A 24,378-nucleotide genomic window follows, 5' to 3' on the forward strand; every position below is an offset into this window, starting at 1 on the left:
ACACTGATATACCCCATACCCCACACTGTAATACTCTGATATACCCCACACCCCTCACTGTAACACTGATATATCCCACACCCCTCACTGTAACACTGATATACCCCATATCCCACACTGTAACACTCTGATACACCCCACACCCCTCACTGTAACACTGATATATTCCACACCCCTCACTGTAACACTCTGATATACCCCACACCCCTCACTGTAACACTGATATACCCCATACCCCACACTGTAATACTCTGATATACCCCACACCCCTCACTGTAACACTGATATATCCCACACCCCTCACTGTAACTCTGATATACCCCACACCCCTCACTGTAACACTGATATACCCCATATCCCACACTGTAACACTCTGATAAACCCCACACCCCTCACTGTAACACTGATATATTCCACACCCCTCATTGTAACACTGATATACCCCATACCCCACACTGTAATACTCTGATATACCCCACACCCCTCACTGTAACACTCTGATATACCCCACACCCCTCACTGTAACACTGATATACCCCATACCCCACACTGTAATACTCTGATATACCCCACACCCCTCACTGTAACACTGATATATCCCACACCCCTCACTGTAACACTGATATACCCCATACCCCACACTGTAATACTCTGATATACCCCACACCCCTCACTGTAACACTGATATACCCCACACCCCTCACTGTAACACTGATAAAGCCGACACCCCTCACTGTAACACTCTGATATACCCCACACCCCTCACTGTAACACTGATATACCCCACACCCCTCACTGTAACACTGATATACCCCACACCCCTCACTGCAACACTGATATTCCCCACACCCCTCACTGTAACACTGATCTATCCCACACCTCTCACTGTAACACTGATATATCCCACACCCCTCACTGTAACACTCTGATATATCCCACACCCCTCACTGTAACACTGATATACCCCACACCCTCAGTGTAACACTGATACACCCCACACCCCTCACTGTAACACTGATATACCCCACACCCCTCACAGTAACACTGATATACCCCACACCCCTCACTGTAACACTGATGTATCCCACACCCCTCACTGTATCTCTCTGATATACCCCACACCCCTCACTGTAACCCTCTGATATATCCCATACCCCTCACTGTAACACTGATATATCCCACACCCCTCACTGTAACACTGATATACCCCACACCCCTCACAGTAACACTGATATACCCCACACCCCTCACTGTAACACTGATGTATCCCACACTCCTCACTTTAACACACTGATACACCCCACACCCCTCACTGTAACACTGATGTACCCAACACCCCTCACTGTAACACTGATATACCCCACACCCCTCACTGGAACACTGATATACCCCACACCCCTCACTGTAACTCTCTGATATCCCCCAAAACCCTCACTGTAACCCTCAAATATATCCCATACCCCTCACTGTAACACTGATATACACCACACCCCTCACTGTAACACTGATATAACCCACACCCCTCTCTGTAACACTGATGTACCCCACACCCCTCACTGTAACACTCTGATATAACCCACACCCCTCACTGTAACACTCTGATATACCCGACACCCTTCACTGTAACGCTCTGATATACCCACACCCCTCACTGTAACCTTCTGATATACCCCACACCCCTCACTGTAACACTGATATACCCCACACCCCATAGTGTAACACTCTGATATACCCCACACCCCTCACTGTAACACTCTGATATATCCCACACCCCTCACTGTAACCCTCTGATATACCCCACACCCCTCACTGTAACACTGATATACCTCACACCCCATACTGTAACACTCTGATATACCCCACACCCCTCACTGTAACACTCTGATATACCCCACACCTCACTGTAACACTGGTATACCCCACACCCCTCACTGTAACACTGATATACCCCACACCCCTCACTGTAACACTGATATATCCCACACCCCTGACTGTAACTCTGATATATCCCACACCCCTCACTGTAACACTCACATACCCCATACCCCTCACTGTAACACTCTATATAACCCACACCCCTCACTGTAACACTGATATACCCCATACCCCTCACTGTAACACTCTGGTATACCCCACACCCCTCACTGTAACACTGATATACTCCATACCCCACACTGTAACCCTCTGATACACCCCGCACCCCTCACTGTAACACTGATATACCCCATACCCCACACTGTAACAATCTGATATACCCCACACACCTCACTGTAACACTGATATACCCCACACCCCTCACTGTAACACTGATATAGCCCATGCCCCTCACTGTAACACTGATATACCCCACACCCCTCACTGTAACACTGATATACCCCACACCCCTCACTGTAACACTGATATACCCCACACCCCTCACTGTAACACTGATATATCCCACACCCCTCACTGTAACACTGATACACCCCACATCCCTCACTGTAACACTCTGATATACCCCTCACTGTAACACTGATATATCCCACACCCCTCACTGTAACACTGATATACCCCACACCACTCACTGTCTCTCTGATATACCCCACACCCCTCACTGTAACACTCTGATGTACCCCACACCCCTCACTGTAACACTGATATACCCCACATACCTCACTGTAACACTGATATACCCCACACCCCTCACTGTAACACTGATATATCCCACACCCCTCACTGTAACACTGATATATCCCACACCCCTCACTGTAACACTGATATATCCCACACCCCTCACTGTAACACTCTGATATACCCCACACCTCACTGTAACACTGATATACCCCACACCCCTCACTGTAACACTGATATACACCACACCCCTCACTGTAACACTGATATATCCCACACCCCTCACTGTAACTCTGATATATCCCACACCCCTCACTGTAACACTCACATACCCCGTAACCCTCACTGTAACACTCTGATATACCCCTCACCCCTCACTGTAACACTGATATATCCCACACCCCTCACTGTAACTCTGATATACCCCACACCCCTCACTGTAACACTGATATACACCATATCCCACACTGTAACACTCTGATACACCCCACACCCCTCACTGTAACACTGATATATTCCACACCCCTCACTGTAACACTCTGATATACCCCACACCCCTCACTGTAACACTGATATACCCCATACCCCACACTGTAATACTCTGATATACCCCACACCCCTCACTGTAACTCTGATATACCCCACACCCCTCACTGTAACACTGATATGCCCCATATCCCACACTGTAACACTCTGATACACCCCACACCCCTCACTGTAACACTGATATATTCCACACCCCTCACTGTAACACTGATATACCCCATACCCCACACTGTAATACTCTGATATACCCCACACCCCTCACTGTAACACTCTGATATACCCCACACCCCTCACTGTAACACTGATATACCCCATACCCCACACTGTAATACTCTGATATACCCCACACCCCTCACCGTAACACTGATATATCCCACACCCCTCACTGTAACACTGATATACCCGATACCCCACACTGTAATACTCTGATATACCCCAAACCCCTCACTGTAACACTGATATATCCCACACCCCTCACTGTAACACTGATATATCCCACACCCCTCACTGTAACACTCTGATATACCCCACACCTCACTGTAACACTGATATACCCCACACCCCTCACTGTAATACTGATATACACCACACCCCTCACTGTAACACTGATATATCCCACACCCCTCACTGTAACTCTGATATATACCACACCCCTCACTGTAACACTCACATACCCCGTACCCCTCACTGTAACACTCTGATATACCCCTCACCCCTCACTGATATACCCCACACCCCTCACTGCAACACTGATATACCCCACACCCCTCACTGTAACACTGATCTATCCGACACCTCTCACTGTAACACTGATATATCCCACACCCCTCACTGTAACACTCTGATATATCCCACACCCCTCACTGTAACACTGATATACCCCACACCCCTCACTGCATCACTCTGATATACCCCATACCCCTCACTGTAACCCTCTGATATACCCCACACCCCTCACTGTAACACTGATATACCCCACACCCCTCACTGTAACACTGATATATCCCACCCCCCTCACTGATATACCCCACACCCCTCACTGTAACACTCTGATATATCCCACATCCCTCACTGTAACACTCTGATATATCCCACATCCCTCACTGTAACACTCTGATATACCCCACACCCCTCACTGTAATACTGATATATCCCACACCTCTCACTGTCACACTGATATCCCCAACACCCCTCACTGTAACACTCTGATATACCCCACACCCCTCACCGTAACACTGATATACCCCACACCCCTCACTGTAACTCTCTGATACACCCCACACCCCTCACTGTAACCCTCAGATATATCCCATACCCCTCACTGTAACACTGATATATCCCACACCCCTCACTGTAACACTGATGTATCCCACACCCCTCACTTTAACACACTGATACACCCCAAACCCCTCACTGTAACACTGATGTACCCCACACCCCTCACTGTAACACTGATATACCCCACACCCCTCACTGGAACACTGATATACCCCATATCCCACACTGTAACACTCTGATACACCCCACACCCCTCACTGTAACACTGATATATTCCACACCCCTCACTGTAACACTCTGATATACCCCACACCCCTCACTGTAACACTGATATACCCCATACCCCACACTGTAATACTCTGATATACCCCACACCCCTCACTGTAACACTGATATATCCCACACCCCTCTCTGTAACACTGATGTACCCCACACCCCTCACTGTAACACTCTGATATAACCCACACCCCTCACTGTAACACTCTGATATACCCCACACCCTTCACTGTAACGCTCTGATATACCCACACCCCTCACTGTAACCTTCTGATATACACCACACCGCTCACTGTAACACTGATATACCCCACACCCCATACTGTAACACTCTGATATACCCCACACCCCTCACTGTAACACTCTGATATATCCCACACCCCTCACTGTAACCCTCTGATATACCCCACACCCCTCACTGTAACACAGATATACCCCACACCCCATACTGTAACACTCTGATATACCCCACACCCCTCACTGTAACACTCTGATATACCCCACACCTCACTGTAACACTGGTATACCCCACACCCCTCACTGTAACACTGATATACCCCACACCCCTCACTGTAGCACTGATATATCCCACACCCCTGACTGTAACTCTGATATATCCCACGCCCCTCACTGTAACACTCACATACCCCATACCCCTCACTGTAACACTCTGATATAACCCACACCCCTCACTGTAACACTGATATACCCCATACCCCTCACTGTAACACTCTGGCATACCCCACACCCCTCACTGTAACACTGATATACTCCATACCCCACACTGTAACCCTCTGATACACCCCACACCCCTCACTGTAACACTGATATATTCCACACCCCTCACTGTAACACTCTGATATACCCCACACCCCTCACTGTAACACTGATATACCCCATACCCCACACTGTAATACTCTGATATACCCCACACCCCTCACTGTAACACTGATATATCCCACACCCCTCTCTGTAACACTGATGTACCCCACACCCCTCACTGTAACACTCTGATATAACCCACACCCCTCACTGTAACACTCTGATATACCCCACACCCTTCACTGTAACGCTCTGATATACCCACACCCCTCACTGTAACCTTCTGATATACACCACACCCCTCACTGTAACACTGATATACCCCACACCCCATACTGTAACACTCTGATATACCCCACACCCCTCACTGTAACACTCTGATATATCCCACACCCCTCACTGTAACCCTCTGATATACCCCACACCCCTCACTGTAACACTGATATACCCCACACCCCATACTGTAACACTCTGATATACCCCACACCCCTCACTGTAACACTCTGATATACCCCACACCTCACTGTAACACTGGTATACCCCACACCCCTCACTGTAACACTGATATACCCCACACCCCTCACTGTAGCACTGATATATCCCACACCACTGACTGTAACTCTGATATATCCCACGCCCCTCACTGTAACACTCACATACCCCATACCCCTCACTGTAACACTCTGATATAACCCACACCCCTCACTGTAACACTGATATACCCCATACCCCTCACTGTAACACTCTGGCATACCCCACACCCCTCACTGTAACACTGATATACTCCATACCCCACACTGTAACCCTCTGATACACCCCGCACCCCTCACTGTAACACTGATATACCCCATACCCCACACTGTAACAATCTGATATACCCCACACACCTCACTGTAACACTGATATACCCCACACCCCTCACTGTAACACTGACATACCCCATGCCCCTCACTGTAACACTGATATACCCCACACCCCTCACTGTAACACTGATATACCCCACACCCCTCACTGTAACACTGATACACCCCACATCCCTCACTGTAACACTCTGATATACCCCTCACTGTAACACTGATATATCCCACACCCCTCACTGTAACACTGATATACCCCACACCACTCACTGTCTCACTGATATACCCCACACCCCTCACTGTAACACTCTGAGTACCCCACACCCCTCACTGTAACACTGATATACCCCACATACCTCACTGTAACACTGATATACCCCACACCCCTCACTGTAACACTGATATATCCCACACCCCTCACTGTAACACTGATATATCCCACACCCCTCACTGTAACACTGATATATCCCACACCCCTCACTGTAACACTCTGATATACCCCACACCTCACTGTAACACTGATATACCCCACACCCCTCACTGTAACACTGATATACACCACACCCCTCACTGTAACACTGATGTATCCCACACCCCTCACTGTAACTCTGATATATCCCACACCCCTCACTGTAACACTCACATACCCCGTACCCCTCACTGTAACACTCTGATATACCCCTCACCCCTCACTGTAACACTGATATATCCCACACCCCTCACTGAAACTCTGATATACCCCACACCCCTCACTGTAACACTGATATACCCCATATCCCACACTGTAACACTCTGATACACCCCACACCCCTCACTGTAACACTGATATATTCCACACCCCTCACTGTAACACTCTGATATACCCCACACCCCTCACTGTAACACTGATATACCCCATACCCCACACTGTAATACTCTGATATACCCCACACCCCTCACTGTAACACTGATATATCCCACACCCCTCACTGTAACTCTGATATACCCCACACCCCTCACTGTAACACTGATATACCCCATATCCCACACTGTAACACTCTGATACACCCCACACCCCTCACTGTAACACTGATATATTCCACACCCCTCACTGTAACACTGATATACCCCATACCCCACACTGTAATACTCTGATATACCCCACACCCCTCACTGTAACACTGATATATCCCACACCCCTCACTGTAACACTGATATACCCCATACCCCACACTGTAATACTCTGATATACCCCACACCCCTCACTGTAACACTGATATACCCCACACCCCTCACTGTAACACTGATAAAGCCGACACCCCTCACTGTAACACTCTGATATACCCCACACCCCTCACTGTAACACTGATATACCCCACACCCCTCACTGTAACACTAATATACCCCACACCCCTCACTGTAACACTGATATACCCCACACCCCTCACTGTAACACTGATCTATCCCACACCTCTCACTGTAACACTGATATATCCCACACCCCTCACTGTAACACTCTGATATATCCCACACCCCTCACTGTAACACTGATATACCCCACACCCCTCACTGCAACACTCTGATATACCCCATACCCCTCACTGTAACCCTCTGATATACCCCACACCCCTCACTGTAACACTGATATACCCTACACCCCTCACTGTAACACTGATATATCCCACCCCCCTCACTGTAACACTGATATACCCCACACCCCTCACTGTAACACTCTGATATATCCCACATCCCTCACTGTAACACTCTGATATATCCCACACCCCTCACTGTAACACTCTGATATACCCCACACCCCTCACCGAAACACTGATATACCCCACACCCCTCACTGTAACTCTCTGATATACCCCACACCCCTCACTGTAACCCTCTGATATATCCCATACCCCTCACTGTAACACTGATATATCCCACACCCCTCACTGTAACACTGATGTATCCCACACCCCTCACTTTAACACACTGATACACCCCACACCCCTGACTGTAACACTGATGTACCCCTCACCCCTCACTGTAACACTGATATACCCCACACCCCTCACTGGAACACTGATATACCCCATATCCCACACTGTAACACTCTGATACACCCCACACCCCTCACTGTAACACTGATATATTCCACACCCCTCACTGTAACACTCTGATATACCCCACACCCCTCACTGTAACACTGATATACCCCATACCCCACACTGTAATACTCTGATATACCCCACACCCCTCACTGTAACACTGATATATCCCACACCCCTCACTGTAACTCTGATATACCCCACACCCCTCACTGTAACACTGATATACCCCATATCCCACACTGTAACACTCTGATACACCCCACACCCCTCACTGTAACACTGATATATTCCACACCCTTCACTGTAACACTGATATACCCCATACCCCACACTGTAATACTCTGATATACCCCACACCCCTCACTGTAACACTCTGATATACCCCACACCCCTCACTGTAACACTGATATACCCCATACCCCACACTGTAATACTCTGATATACCCCACACCCCTCACTGTAACACTGATATATCCCACACCCCTCACTGTAACACTGATATACCCCATACCCCACACTGTAATACTCTGATATACCCCACACCCCTCACTGTAACACTGATATACCCCACACCCCTCACTGTAACACTGATAAAGCCGACACCCCTCACTGTAACACTCTGATATACCCCACACCCCTCACTGTAACACTTATATACCCCACACCCCTCACTGTAACACTGATATACCCCACACCCCTCACTGTAACACTGATATACCCCACACCCCTCACTGTAACTCTGATATATCCCACACCTCTCACTGTAACACTGATATATCCCACACCCCTCACTGTAACACTCTGATATATCCCACACCCCTCACTGTAACACTGATATACCCCACACCCCTCACTGCAACATTCTGATATACCCCATACCCCTCACTGTAACCCTCTGATATACCCCACACCCCTCACTGTAACACTGATATACCCCACACCCCTCACTGTAACACTGATATATCCCACCCCCCTCACTGTAACACTGATACACCCCACACCCCTCACTGTAACACTCTGATATATCCCACATCCCTCACTGTAACACTCTGATATACCCCACACCCCTCACTGTAATACTGATATATCCCACACCTCTCACTGTAACACTGATATACCCGACACCCCTCACTGTAACACTCTGATATACCCCACACCCCTCACAGTAACACTGATATACCCCACACCCCTCGCTGCAACACTGATATATCCCACACCCCTCACTGTAACACTGATATATCCCACACCCCTCTCTGTGACACTGATATACCCCACACCCCTCACTGTAACACTGATATACCCCACACCCCTCACTGTAACACTGATATATCCCACACCCCTCACTGCGACTGATATATCCCACACCCCTCACTGTAACACTGATATATCCCACACCCCTCTCTAACACTGATATACCCCACACCCCTCACTGTAACACTGCTTTATCCCACACCCCTCACTGTAACACTGATATACCCCACACCCCTCACTGTAACACTGATATACCCCACACCCCTCACTGTAACACTGATATACCCCACACCCCTCACTGTAACACTGATATATCCCACACCCCTCACTGTAACACTGATATACCCCACACCCCTCGCTGTAACACTGATATATCCCACACCCCTCACTGTAGCACTCTGATATATCCCTCACCCCTCACTGTAACACTCTGATATACCCCACACCCTTCACTGTAACACTCTGATATACCCACACCCCTCACTGTAACCCTCTGATATATCCCATTCCCCTCACTGTAACACTCTGATATACCCCACACCCCTCACTGTAACACTGATATACCCACACCCCTCACTGTAACACAGATATACCCCACACCCCTCACTGTAACACTGATATACCCCACACCCCTCACTGTAACTCTGATATACCCCACACCCCTCACTGTAACACTGATATACCCCATATCCCACACTGTAACACTCTGATACACCCCTCACTGTAACACTGATATATTCCACACCCTTCACTGTAACACTGATATACCCCATACCCCACACTGTAATACTCTGATATACCCCACACCCCTCACTGTAACACTCTGATATACCCCACACCCCTCACTGTAACACTGATATACCCCATACCCCACACTGTAATACTCTGATATACCCCACACCCCTCACTGTAACACTGATATATCCCACACCCCTCACTGTAACACTGATATACCCCATACCCCACACTGTAATACTCTGATATACCCCACACCCCTCACTGTAACACTGATAAAGCCGACACCCCTCACTGTAACACTCTGATATACCCCACACCCCTCACTGTAACACTTATATACCCCACACCCCTCACTGTAACACTGATATACCCCAAACCCCTCACTGTAACACTGATATACCCCACACCCCTCACTGTAACTCTGATATATCCCACACCTCTCACTGTAACACTGATATATCCCACACCCCTCATTGTAACACTCTGATATATCCCACACCCCTCACTGTAACACTGATATACCCCACACCCCTCACTGCAACACTGATATATCCCACCCCCCTCACTGTAACACTGATATACCCCACACCCCTCACTGTAACACTCTGATATATCCCACATCCCTCACTGTAACACTCTGATATACCCCACACCCCTCACTGTAATACTGATATATCCCACACCTCTCACTGTAACACTGATATACCCGACACCCCTCACTGTAACACTCTGATATACCCCACACCCCTCACCGTAACACTGATATACCCCACACCCCTCGCTGCAACACTGATATATCCCACACCCCTCACTGTAACACTGATATATCCCACACCCCTCACTGCGACTGATATATCCCACACCCCTCACTGTAACACTGTTATATCCCACACCCCTCTCTGTAACACTGATATACCCCACACCCCTCACTGTAACACTGCTTTATCCCACACCCCTCACTGTAACACTGATATACCCCACACCCCTCACTGTAACACTGATATACCCCACACCCCTCACTGTAACACTGATATACCCCACACCCCTCACTGTAACACTGATATATCCCACACCCCTCACTGTAACACTGATATACCCCACACCCCTCGCTGTAACACTGATATATGCCACACCCCTCACTGTAGCACTCTGATATATCCCACACCCCTCACTGTAACACTCTGATATACCCCACACCCTTCACTGTAACACTCTGATATACCCACACCCCTCACTGTAACCCTCTGATATATCCCATTCCCCTCACTGTAACACTCTGATATACCCCACATCCCTCACTGTAACACTGATATACCCACACCCCTCACTGTAACACAGATATGCCCCACACCCCTCACTGTAACACTGATATACCCCACACCCCTCACTGTAACACTGATAAAGCCGACACCCCTCACTGTAACACTCTGATATACCCCACACCCCTCACTGTAACACTGATATACCCCACACCCCTCACTGTAACACTGATATACCCCACACCCCTCACTGTAACACTGATATACCCCACACCCCTCACTGTAACACTGATATATCCCACACCTCTCACTGTAACACTGATATATCCCACACCCCTCACTGTAACACTCTGATATATCACACACCCCTCACTGTAACACTGATATACCCCACACTCCTCACTGTAACACTCTGATATACCCCACACCCCTCACTGTAACACTCTGATATACCCCACACCCCTCACTGTAACACTGATATACCCCACACTCCTCACTGTAACACTCTGATATACCCCATACCCCACACTGTAATACTCTGATATACCCCACACCCCTCACTGTAACACTGATATACCCCACACCCCTCACTGTAACACTGATAAAGCCGACACCCCTCACTGTAACACTCTGATATACCCCACACCCCTCACTGTAACACTTATATACCCCACACCCCTCACTGTAACACTGATATACCCCACACCCCTCACTGTAACACTGATATACCCCACACCCCTCACTGTAACTCTGATATATCCCACACCTCTCACTGTAACACTGATATATCCCACACCCCTCACTGTAACACTCTGATATATCCCACACCCCTCACTGTAACACTGATATACCCCACACCCCTCACTGCAACATTCTGATATACCCCATACCCCTCACTGTAACCCTCTGATATACCCCACACCCCTCAATGTAACACTGATATACCCCACACCCCTCACTGTAACACTGATATATCCCACCCCCCTCACTGTAACACTGATATACCCCACACCCCTCACTGTAACACTCTGATATATCCCACATCCCTCACTGTAACACTCTGATATACCCCACACCCCTCACTGTAATACTGATATATCCCACACCTCTCACTGTAACACTGATATACCCGACACCCCTCACTGTAACACTCTGATATACCCCACACTCCTCACCGTAACACTGATATACCCCACACCCCTCGCTGCAACACTGATATATCCCACACCCCTCACTGTAACACTGATATATCCCACACCCCTCTCTGTGACACTGATATACCCCACACCCCTCACTGTAACACTGATATACCCCACACCCCTCACTGTAACACTGATATATCCCACACCCCTCACTGCGACTGATATATCCCACACCCCTCACTGTAACACTGATATATCCCACACCCCTCTCTGTAACACTGATATACCCCACACCCCTCACTGTAACACTGCTTTATCCCACACCCCTCACTGTAACACTGATATACCCCACACCCCTCACTGTAACACTGATATACCCCACACCCCTCACTGTAACACTGATATATCCCACACCCCTCACTGTAACACTGATATACCCCACACCCCTCGCTGTAACACTGATATATCCCACACCCCTCACTGTAGCACTCTGATATATCCCACACCCCTCACTGTAACACTCTGATATACCCCACACCCTTCACTGTAACACTCTGATATACCCCACACCCCTCACTGTAACACTGATATACCCACACCCCTCACTGTAACACAGATATACCCCACACCCCTCACTGTAACACTGATATACCCCACACCCCTCACTGTAACACTGATAAAGCCGACACCACTCACTGTAACACTCTGATATACCCCACACCCCTCACTGTAACACTGATATACCCCACACCCCTCACTGTAACTCTGATATACCCCACACCCCTCACTGTAACACTGATATACCCCATATCCCACACTGTAACACTCTGATACACCCCACACCCCTCACTGTAACACTGATATATTCCACACCCTTCACTGTAACACTGATATACCCCATACCCCACACTGTAATACTCTGATATACCCCACACCCCTCACTGTAACACTCTGATATACCCCACACCCCTCACTGTAACACTGATATACCCCATACCGCACACTGTAATACTCTGATATACCCCACACCCCTCACTGTAACACTGATATATCCCACACCCCTCACTGTAACACTGATATACCTCATACCCCACACTGTAATACTCTGATATACCCCACACCCCTCACTGTAACACTGATATACCCCACACCCCTCACTGTAACACTGATAAAGCCGACACCCCTCACTGTAACACTCTGATATACCCCACACCCCTCACTGTAACACTTATATACCCCACACCCCTCACTGTAACACTGATATACCCCACACCCCTCACTGTAACACTGATATACCCCACACCCGTCACTGTAACTCTGATATATCCCACACCTCTCACTGTAACACTGATATATCCCACACCCCTCACTGTAACACTCTGATATATCCCACACCCCTCACTGTAACACTGATATACCCCACACCCCTCACTGCAACATTCTGATATACCCCATACCCCTCACTGTAACCCTCTGATATACCCCACACCCCTCACTGTAACACTGATATACCCCACACCCCTCACTGTAACACTGATATATCCCACCCCCCTCACTGTAACACTGATATACCCCACACCCCTCACTGTAACACTCTGATATATCCCACATCCCTCACTGTAACACTCTGATATACCCCACACCCCTCACTGTAATACTGATATATCCCACACCTCTCACTGTAACACTGATATACCCGACACCCCTCACTGTAACACTCTGATATACCCCACACCCCTCACCGTAACACTGATATACCCCACACCCCTCGCTGCAACACTGATATATCCCACACCCCTCACTGTAACACTGATATATCCCACACCCCTCTCTGTGACACTGATATACCCCACACCCCTCACTGTAACACTGATATACCCCACACCCCTCACTGTAACACTGATATATCCCACACCCCTCACTGCGACTGATATATCCCACACCCCTCACTGTAACACTGTTATATCCCACACCCCTCTCTGTAACACTGATATACCCCACACCCCTCACTGTAACACTGCTTTATCCCACACCCCTCACTGTAACACTGATATACCCCACACCCCTCACTGTAACACTGATATACCCCACACCCCTCACTGTAACACTGATATACCCCACACCCCTCACTGTAACACTGATATATCCCACACCCCTCACTGTAACACTGATATACCCCACACCCCTCGCTGTAACACTGATATATCCCACACCCCTCACTGTAGCACTCTGATATATCCCACACCCCTCACTGTAACACTCTGATATACCCCACACCCTTCACTGTAACACTCTGATATACCCACACCCCTCACTGTAACCCTCTGATATATCCCATTCCCCTCACTGTAACACTCTGATATACCCCACACCCCTCACTGTAACACTGATATACCCACACCCCTCACTGTAACACAGATATACCCCACACCCCTCACTGTAACACTGATATACCCCACACCCCTCACTGTAACACTGATATACCCACACCCCTCACTGTAACACAGATATACCCCACAACCCTCACTGTAACACTGATATATCCCACACCCCTCACTGTAACACTGATATACCCACACCCCTCACTGTTACACTGATATATCCAACACCCCTCACTGTAACACTGATATATCCCACACCCCTCACTGTAACACTGATATACCCACACCCCTCACTGTAACACAGATATACCCCACACCCCTCACTGTAACACTGATATACCCCACACCCCTCACTGTAACACTGATATACCCACACCCCTCACTGTAACACAGATATACCCCACACCCCTCACTGTAACACTGATATATCCCACACCCCTCACTGTAACACTGATATACCCACACCCCTCACTGTAACACTTATATACCCCACACCCCGCACTGTGACACTCTGATATATCCCACACCCCTCACTGTAACACTCTGATATACCCCACACCCCTCACTGTAATACCCTGATATACCCCACACCCCTCACTGTAACACTGATATACCCCACACCCCTCACTGTAACACTGATATACCCCACACCCCTCACTGTAACACTCTGATATACCCACACCCCTCACTGTAACACTCTGATATACCCCACACCCCTCACTGTAACACTCTGATTACCCCCCACCCCTCACTGTAACACTGATATATCTCACACCCCTCACTGTAACACTGATATATCCCACACCCCTCACTGTAACACTGATATACCCACACCCCTCACTGTAACACTCTGATATACCCCACACCCCTCATTGTAACACTGATATACCCCACACCCCTCACTGTAACACTGATATACCCCACACCCCTCACTGTAACACTGATATATCCCACACCGCTCACTGTAGCACTGATATACCCCACACCCCTCACTGTAACACTCTGATACACCACACACCCCTCACTGTAACAATGATACACCCCACACCCCTCACTGTAACACACTGATATACCCCACACCCCTCACTGTAACACTGATATACCCCACACCCCTCACTGTAACACTGATATACCCACACCCCTGACTGTAACACTGATATACCCCACACCCCTCACTGTAACACAGATATACCCCACACCCCTCACTGTAACACTGATATACCCCACACCCCTCACTGTAACACTGATATATCCCACACCCCTCACTGTAACACAGATATACCCCACACCCCTCACTGTAACACTCTGATATACCCCACACCCCTCACTGTAACACTGATATACCCCACACCGCTCACTGTAACACTGATATACCCCACACCCCTCACTGTAACACTGATATACCCACACCCCTCACTGTAACACTGATATCCCCCACACCTCTCACTGTAACACTCTGATATACCCCACACCCCTCACTGTAACACTCTGATATACCCCACACCCCTCACTGTAACACTGATATACCCCACACCCCTCACTGTAACACTGATATACCCCACACCCCTCACTGTAACACTGATATACCCCACACCCCTCACTGTAACACTGATATACCCACACCCCTCACTGTAACACAGATATACCCCACACCCCTCACTGTAACACTGATATATCCCACACCCCTCACTGTAACACTGATATACCCACACCCCTCACTGTAACACTGATATACCCCACACCCCGCACTGTGACACTCTGATATATCCCACACCCCTCACTGTAACACTCTGATATACCCCACACCCCTCACTGTAATACCCTGATATACCCCACACCCCTCACTGTAACACTGATATACCCCACACCCCTCACTGTAACACTGATATACCCCACACCCCTCACTGTAACACTCTGATATACCCACACCCCTCACTGTAACACTCTGATATACCCCACACCCCTCACTGTAACACTCTGATTACCCCCACACCCCTCACTGTAACACTGATATATCTCACACCCCTCACTGTAACACTGATATATCCCACACCCCTCACTGTAACACTGATATACCCCACACCCCTCACTGTAACACTCTGATATACCCCACACCCCTCATTGTAACACTGATATACCCCACACCCCTCACTGTAACACTGATATACCCCACACCACTCACTGTAACACTGATATATCCCACACCGCTCACTGTAGCACTGATATACCCCACACCCCTCACTGTAACACTCTGATACACCACACACCCCTCACTGTAACAATGATACACCCCACACCCCTCACTGTAACACACTGATATACCCCACACCCCTCACTGTAACACTGATATACCCCACACCCCTCACTGTAACACTGATATACACACACCCCTGACTGTAACACTGATATACCCCACACCCCTCACTGTAACACAGATATACCCCACACCCCTCACTGTAACACTGATATACCCCACACCCCTCACTGTAACACTGATATATCCCACACCCCTCACTGTAACACTGATATACCCCACACCCCTCACTGTAACACTCTGATATACCCCACACCCCTCACTGTAACACTGATATACCCCACACCCCTCACTGTAACACTGATATACCCCACACCCCTCACTGTAACACTGATATACCCACACCCCTCACTGTAACACTGATATCCCCCACACCTCTCACTGTAACACTCTGATATACCCCACACCCCTCACTGTAACACTCTGATATACCCCACACCCCTCACTGTAACACTGATATACCCCACACCCCTCACTGTAACACTGATATACCCCACACTCCTCACTGTAACACTGATATACCCACACCCCTCACTGTAACACTGATATATCCCACACCCCTCACTGTAACACTCTGATATACCCCACACCCCTCACTGTAACACTGATATACCCCACACCCCTCTCTGTAACACTGATATATCCCACACCCCTCACTGTCACACTGATATATCCCACACCCCTCACTGTAACACTCTGATATACCCCACACCCCTCTCTGTAACACTGATATATCCCACACCCCTCACTGTAACACTGATATACCCCACTCCCCTCACTGTAACACTCTGATATACCCCACACCCCTCACTGTAACACTGATATACCCCACACCCCTCACTGTAACACTGATATACCCCACTCTCCTCACTGTAACACTGATATACCCACACCCCTCACTGTAACACTGATATATCCCACACCCCTCACTGTAACACTCTGATATACCCCACACCCCTCACTGTAACACTGATATATCCCACACCCCTCACTGTAACACTGATATATCCCACACCCCTCACTGAAACACTGATATACCCCACACCCCTCACTGTAACACTCTGATATACCCCACACCCCTCACTGTAACACTGATATACCCCACACCCCTCACTGTAACACTGATATACCCCACACCCCTCTCTGTAACACTGATATATCCCACACCCCTCTCTGTAACACTGATATACCCCACACCCCTCACTGTAACACTGATATATCCCACACCCCTCACTGTAACACTGATATACCCCACACCCCTCACTGTAACACTGATATACCCCACACCCCTCACTGTAACACTGATATACCCCACACCCCTCACTGTAACACTGATATATCCCACACCCCTCACTGTAACACTGATATACCCCACACCCCTCGCTGTAACACTGATATATCCCACACCCCTCGCTGTAACACTCTGATATATCCCACACCCCTCACTGTAACACTGATATACCCCACACCCCTCACTGTAACACTGATATATCCCACACCCCTAACTGTAACACTCTGATATAAACCACACCCCTCACTGTAACACTGATATACCCCACACCCCTCACTGTAACACTGATATATCCCACACCCCTCTCTGTAACACTCTGATATAACCCACACGCCTCACTGTAACACTGATATACCCCACACCCCTCACTGTAACACTGATATACCCCACACCCCTCACTGTAACACTGATATACCCCACACCCCTCACTGTAACACTCTGATATACCCCACACCCCTCACTGTAACACTCTGATATACCCCACACCCCTCACTGTAACACTGATATACCCCACACCCCTCACTGTAACACTGATATACCCACACCCCTCACAGTAACACAGATATACCCCACACCCCTCACTGTAACACTGATATATCCCACACCCCTCACTGTAACACTGATATACCCACACCCCTCACTGTTACACTGATATATCCAACACCCCTCACTGTAACACTGATATATCCCACACCCCTCACTGTAACACTGATATACCCACACCCCTCACTGTAACACAGATATACCCCACACCCCTCACTGTAACACTGATATACCCCACACCCCTCACTGTAACACTGATATACCCACACCCCTCACTGTAACACAGATATACCCCACACTGTAACACTGATATATCCCACACCCCTCACTGTAACACTGATATACCCACACCCCTCACTGTAACACTGATATACCCCACACCCCGCACTATGACACTCTGATATATCCCACACCCCTCACTGTAACACTCTGATATACCCCACACCCCTCACTGTAATACTCTGATATACCCCACACCCCTCACTGTAACACTGATATACCCCACACCCCTCACTGTAACACTGATATACCCCACACCCCTCACTGTAACACTCTGATATACCCACACCCCTCACTGTAACACTCTGATATACCCCACACCCCTCACTGTAACACTCTGATTACCCCACACCCCTCACTGTAACACTGATATATCCCACACCCCTCACTGTAACACTGATATATCCCACACCCCTCACTGTAACACTGATATACCCCACACCCCTCACTGTAACACTCTGATATACCCCACACCCCTCATTGTAACACTGATATACCCCACACCCCTCACTGTAACACTGATATACCCCACACCCCTCACTGTAACACTGATATATCCCACACCGCTCACTGTAAGCACTGATATACCCCACACCCCTCACTGTAACACTCTGATACACCACACACCCCTCACTGTAACACTGATACACCCCACACCCCTCACTGTAACACACTGATATACCCCACACCCCTCACTGTAACACTGATACACCCCACACCCCTCACTGTAACACTGATATATCCACACCCCTGACTGTAACACTGATATACCCCACACCCCTCACTGTAACACAGATATACCCCACACCCCTCACTGTAACACTGATATACCCCACACCCCTCACTGTAACACTGATATATCCCACACCCCTCACTGTAACACTGATATACCCCACACCCCTCACTGTAACACTCTGATATACCCCACACCCCTCACTGTAACACTGATAAACCCCACACCCCTCACTGTAACACTGATATATCCCACACCCCTCACTGTAACACTGATATACCCCACACCCCTCACTGTAACACTCTGATATACCCCAAACCCCTCACTGTAACACTGATATACCCCACACCCCTCACTGTAACACTGATATACCCCACACCCCTCTCTGTAACACTGATATATCCCACACCCCTCACTGTAACACTGATATATCCCACACCCCTCACTGTAACACTCTGATATACCCCACACCCCTCTCTGTAACGCTGATATATCCCACACCCCTCACTGTAACACTCTGATATACCCCACACACCCTCACTGTAACACTGATATACCCCACACCCCTCACTGTAACACTGATATACCCCACACCCCTCTCTGTAACACTGATATATCCCACACCCCTCACTGTAACACTGATATACCCCACACCCCTCACTGCAACACTGATATACCCCACACCCCTCACTGTAACACTGATATACCCACACCCCTCACTGTAACACTGATATATCCCACACCCCTCACTGTAACACTCTGATATACCCCACACCCCTCACTGTAACACTGATATATCCCACACCCCTCACTGTAACACTGATATATCCCACACCCCTCACTGTAACACTTATATACCCCACACCCCTCACTGTAACACTGATATACCCCACACCCCTCACTGTAACACTGATATATCCCACGCCCCTCACTGTAACACTCTGATATACCCCACACCCCTCACTGTAACACTGATATACACCACACCCCTCACTGTAACACTGATATACACCACACCCCTCACTGTAACACTGATATATCCCACACCCCTCACTGTAACACTCTGATATACCCCACACCCCTCACTGTAACACTGATATACCCCACACCCCTCACTGTAACACTGATATACCCCACACCCCTCTCTGTAACACTGATATATCCCACACCCCTCACTGTCACACTGATATATCCCACACCCCTCACTGTAACACTCTGATATACCCCACACCCCTCTCTGTAACACTGATATATCCCACACCCCTCACTGTAACACTGATATACCCCACACCCCTCACTGTAACACTCTGATATACCCCACACCCCTCACTGTAACACTGATATACCCCACACCCCTCACTGTAACACTGATATACCCCACACCCCTCACTGTAACACTGATATATCCCACACCCCTCACTGTAACACTGATATACCCCTCACTGGGACTCCGGGAATGCCATGAACTCTGGTATAAGATGCAATGCCGGAGAGATACCTGGTGAGCTGTGAGTGGGCTGCTGGTACAGCTGATGTGTCAGCGTGTCTCTCTGTTGCCCTTGAACCCTGTAGTGTTGTCTTTCGCCGTACAGGTATTGAGGAGGTGCGTTGAGCGGGTGGTGGAACTGCTCGAACTTCCCCGGCTGGCACTGGTGCTGGACAGCTGTGCGCTGGGCCGCATCCCTGCTGATCTGGGCCATCTGCATGTGCTGCAGCAGGTGGTGGTGGCTGGGCTGCTGCATCTGGTGGTAGTGGCCCGCCTGGTGCTGTCCGTCGCTCTGCTGCTTGGCCTCCGCCGAGGGCTTGTGGAGCTGTTGTTGCTGCATTGGGACTGCGGGCTGCTGCAAGATGTCCTGCGCCATCTGCTGAGTGATAGTGGGCAGCTGCTGCTGTTGTTGCAGCTCCGACAAGCGCAAGAGCTGCGGATAGCTGTAATGCAGCGACTGTTGAAGCATCACTTTGGGCTGCGAGCTCACGGGCATGCACGGCAGGTGCTGAGGCACCCTGGGGTGGGGGTAGCGGTGGGCTGGCGGTTTCTCAGACAGCATCTGCCGCAGTGTCATGTTCTGGGGATAGTTACCCATCACACCGGAGCCGTGAACTAGCGAGTGCCGGTTGGCGAAGGCTTCGTTGAACGAGTCCAGTTTCCCATCCGTCCGTTTCGACAACTGGTCCTCGCACTGGTCGAATGGGAGGCAGTAGGTGTACCCGCTCGCTGCACTCGCCAGCCTGGCAATGCCGGTCTCCTGTTTCACATTGACGTGGCCGCCCATGTCCGAGTGACCCCAGTCGGCATTCCCGGCCAGCTCCATCCCCTTGTGGCCACCCATTTCCAGTCTGCCGGAGTCCCCAGGGTCAGGGTCGAAGCAGGGCGAGGCGGGAGAGTCGGGGACGCCCTCCAGCCCAAGCTCGTGCGAGAGGCTGCCATGCATCCCGGGCAGAGGGTCTCCCTGCCCCTGCTGATGCTGGAAGAAGAGCAGTCCTGCCCCCTCGCCGCTCTCCGGCTGGCTCAGCTGCTGGTCGCCCATGGCTTGGCCCCCGTCTGGCTAATCCAAATAAAACCTGGAGGTCATCGGTCTGCGGAGCTGAGAGCTAAAACAAAGAGGAGGAGTTAATCACCAATTAGCGAGGTTTAACCATCTGGGGGATTCCCCACACTGGGGGTTGGAGTCGGGGCTGAGGGGGGTAGGTGGGGCCTACTGAGAGACTGCAATGAAGTTACTGTGAAAATCCCCTAGTCGCCACATTCCGGCGCCTGTTCAGGTACACTGAGGGAGAATTCAGAATGTCCAATTCACCCAACAGCACGTCTTTCGGGGCTTGTGGGGGGAAACCGGAGCACCCGGAGGAAACCCACGCAGACACGGGGGAGAACGTGCAGACTCCGCACAGACAGTGACCCAAGCCGGGAATCGAACCCGGGACCCTGGAGCTGTGAAGCAACAGTGCTAACCACTGTGCTACCGTGCCGATGTGACGCAGCTCCTGGCTGGCTGCACTGGGACAGAGGGGGCGTTCCGGCCGTTGTTGGGTGTGCAGCCCCCGACAGCCCAGATGAGAAACTGCAGAGAGAAACGCGCACAGAAATACTCTGCACCGACACGCCTGTGAGAGGAGGTCAGCCTATCTGAGGCCCGGAGGACGCAGGGCTCAATCAAGGGAGAGATTCAGAGAGAACGTATTAAATTGGATGTGAGAAAACACTCAGAAGCATCATTTGGTAGAGGTTTCAAATGAGTCTTTTGGTCAAATGTTTTTATCAATTTGACATTTTTATTTTCGTTATTTTTAAAATTTAAAATACCCAATTATTTTTGTTTCCAATTAAGGGGCAATTTGGCGCGGCCAATCCACCTAACCTGCGCATCATTGGGTTGTGGGGGCGAAACCCATGCAAACATGGGGAGAATGTGCAAACTCCACACGGACAGCGCCGTAGTCCAAGTGCTAACCACTGTGCGACGTGCCGCCAGCTTGACATTTTTATTGATGGCGAGTGAAGTTACCAGAGTACTTTGTGAAAAGTCTTTTCTACTGAAATGGATGGTGGGGAATAATTTGGAACAGGAACCTTGCAACACGGTAGCACAGTGGTTAGCACTGTAGCTTCACGGCACCAGGGTCCCCGGTTCGATTCCCGGCTTGGGTCACTGTCTGTGCGGAGTCTGCACATTCACCACGTGTCTGCGTGGGTTTCCTCCGGGTTTCCTCCCACAAGTCCCGAAAGACGTGCTTGTTAAGTGAATTGGACATTCTGAATTCTCCCTCTGTGACCCGAACAGGTGCCGGAGTGTGGTGACGAGGGCATTTTCACAGTAACTTCATTGCAGTGTTAAAGTAAGCCTACTTGTGACAATAAAGATTATTATTATTGTCATGCGAGAGTGCCTTTAAGAACTGGATGTTTAAGCAATGTACCTTTAAGAAAACAGTGATGTCATAGAGTGGGTGGAGCTCAGCTCAGTTCAGCCATTTTG

At 49.4% G+C, this 24,378-nt stretch overlaps 2 protein-coding genes across 2 annotated transcripts in view; both read right to left on the reverse strand.

The window, feature by feature from the left end:
* Nucleotides 1–24,378, reverse strand: part of LOC140400183 (REST corepressor 2-like) — a 1,146,610-nt gene that overhangs the window by 543,623 nt on the left and 578,609 nt on the right. The gene's annotated exons all lie outside the window — the stretch shown is intronic.
* Nucleotides 1–24,378, reverse strand: part of LOC140399833 (transcriptional-regulating factor 1-like) — a 322,907-nt gene that overhangs the window by 78,370 nt on the left and 220,159 nt on the right. The window contains exon 3 of the mRNA XM_072489286.1: nt 21,900–22,993. Within this exon, the coding sequence (XP_072345387.1) occupies nt 21,900–22,929 (1,030 nt within the window). The 5' untranslated portion in view covers nt 22,930–22,993. The remainder of the gene's footprint in view (nt 1–21,899; nt 22,994–24,378) is intronic.

The sequence above is a fragment of the Scyliorhinus torazame genome, chromosome 24, assembly GCF_047496885.1.
Source record: "Scyliorhinus torazame isolate Kashiwa2021f chromosome 24, sScyTor2.1, whole genome shotgun sequence".
Lineage (NCBI taxonomy): Eukaryota > Metazoa > Chordata > Chondrichthyes > Carcharhiniformes > Scyliorhinidae > Scyliorhinus > Scyliorhinus torazame.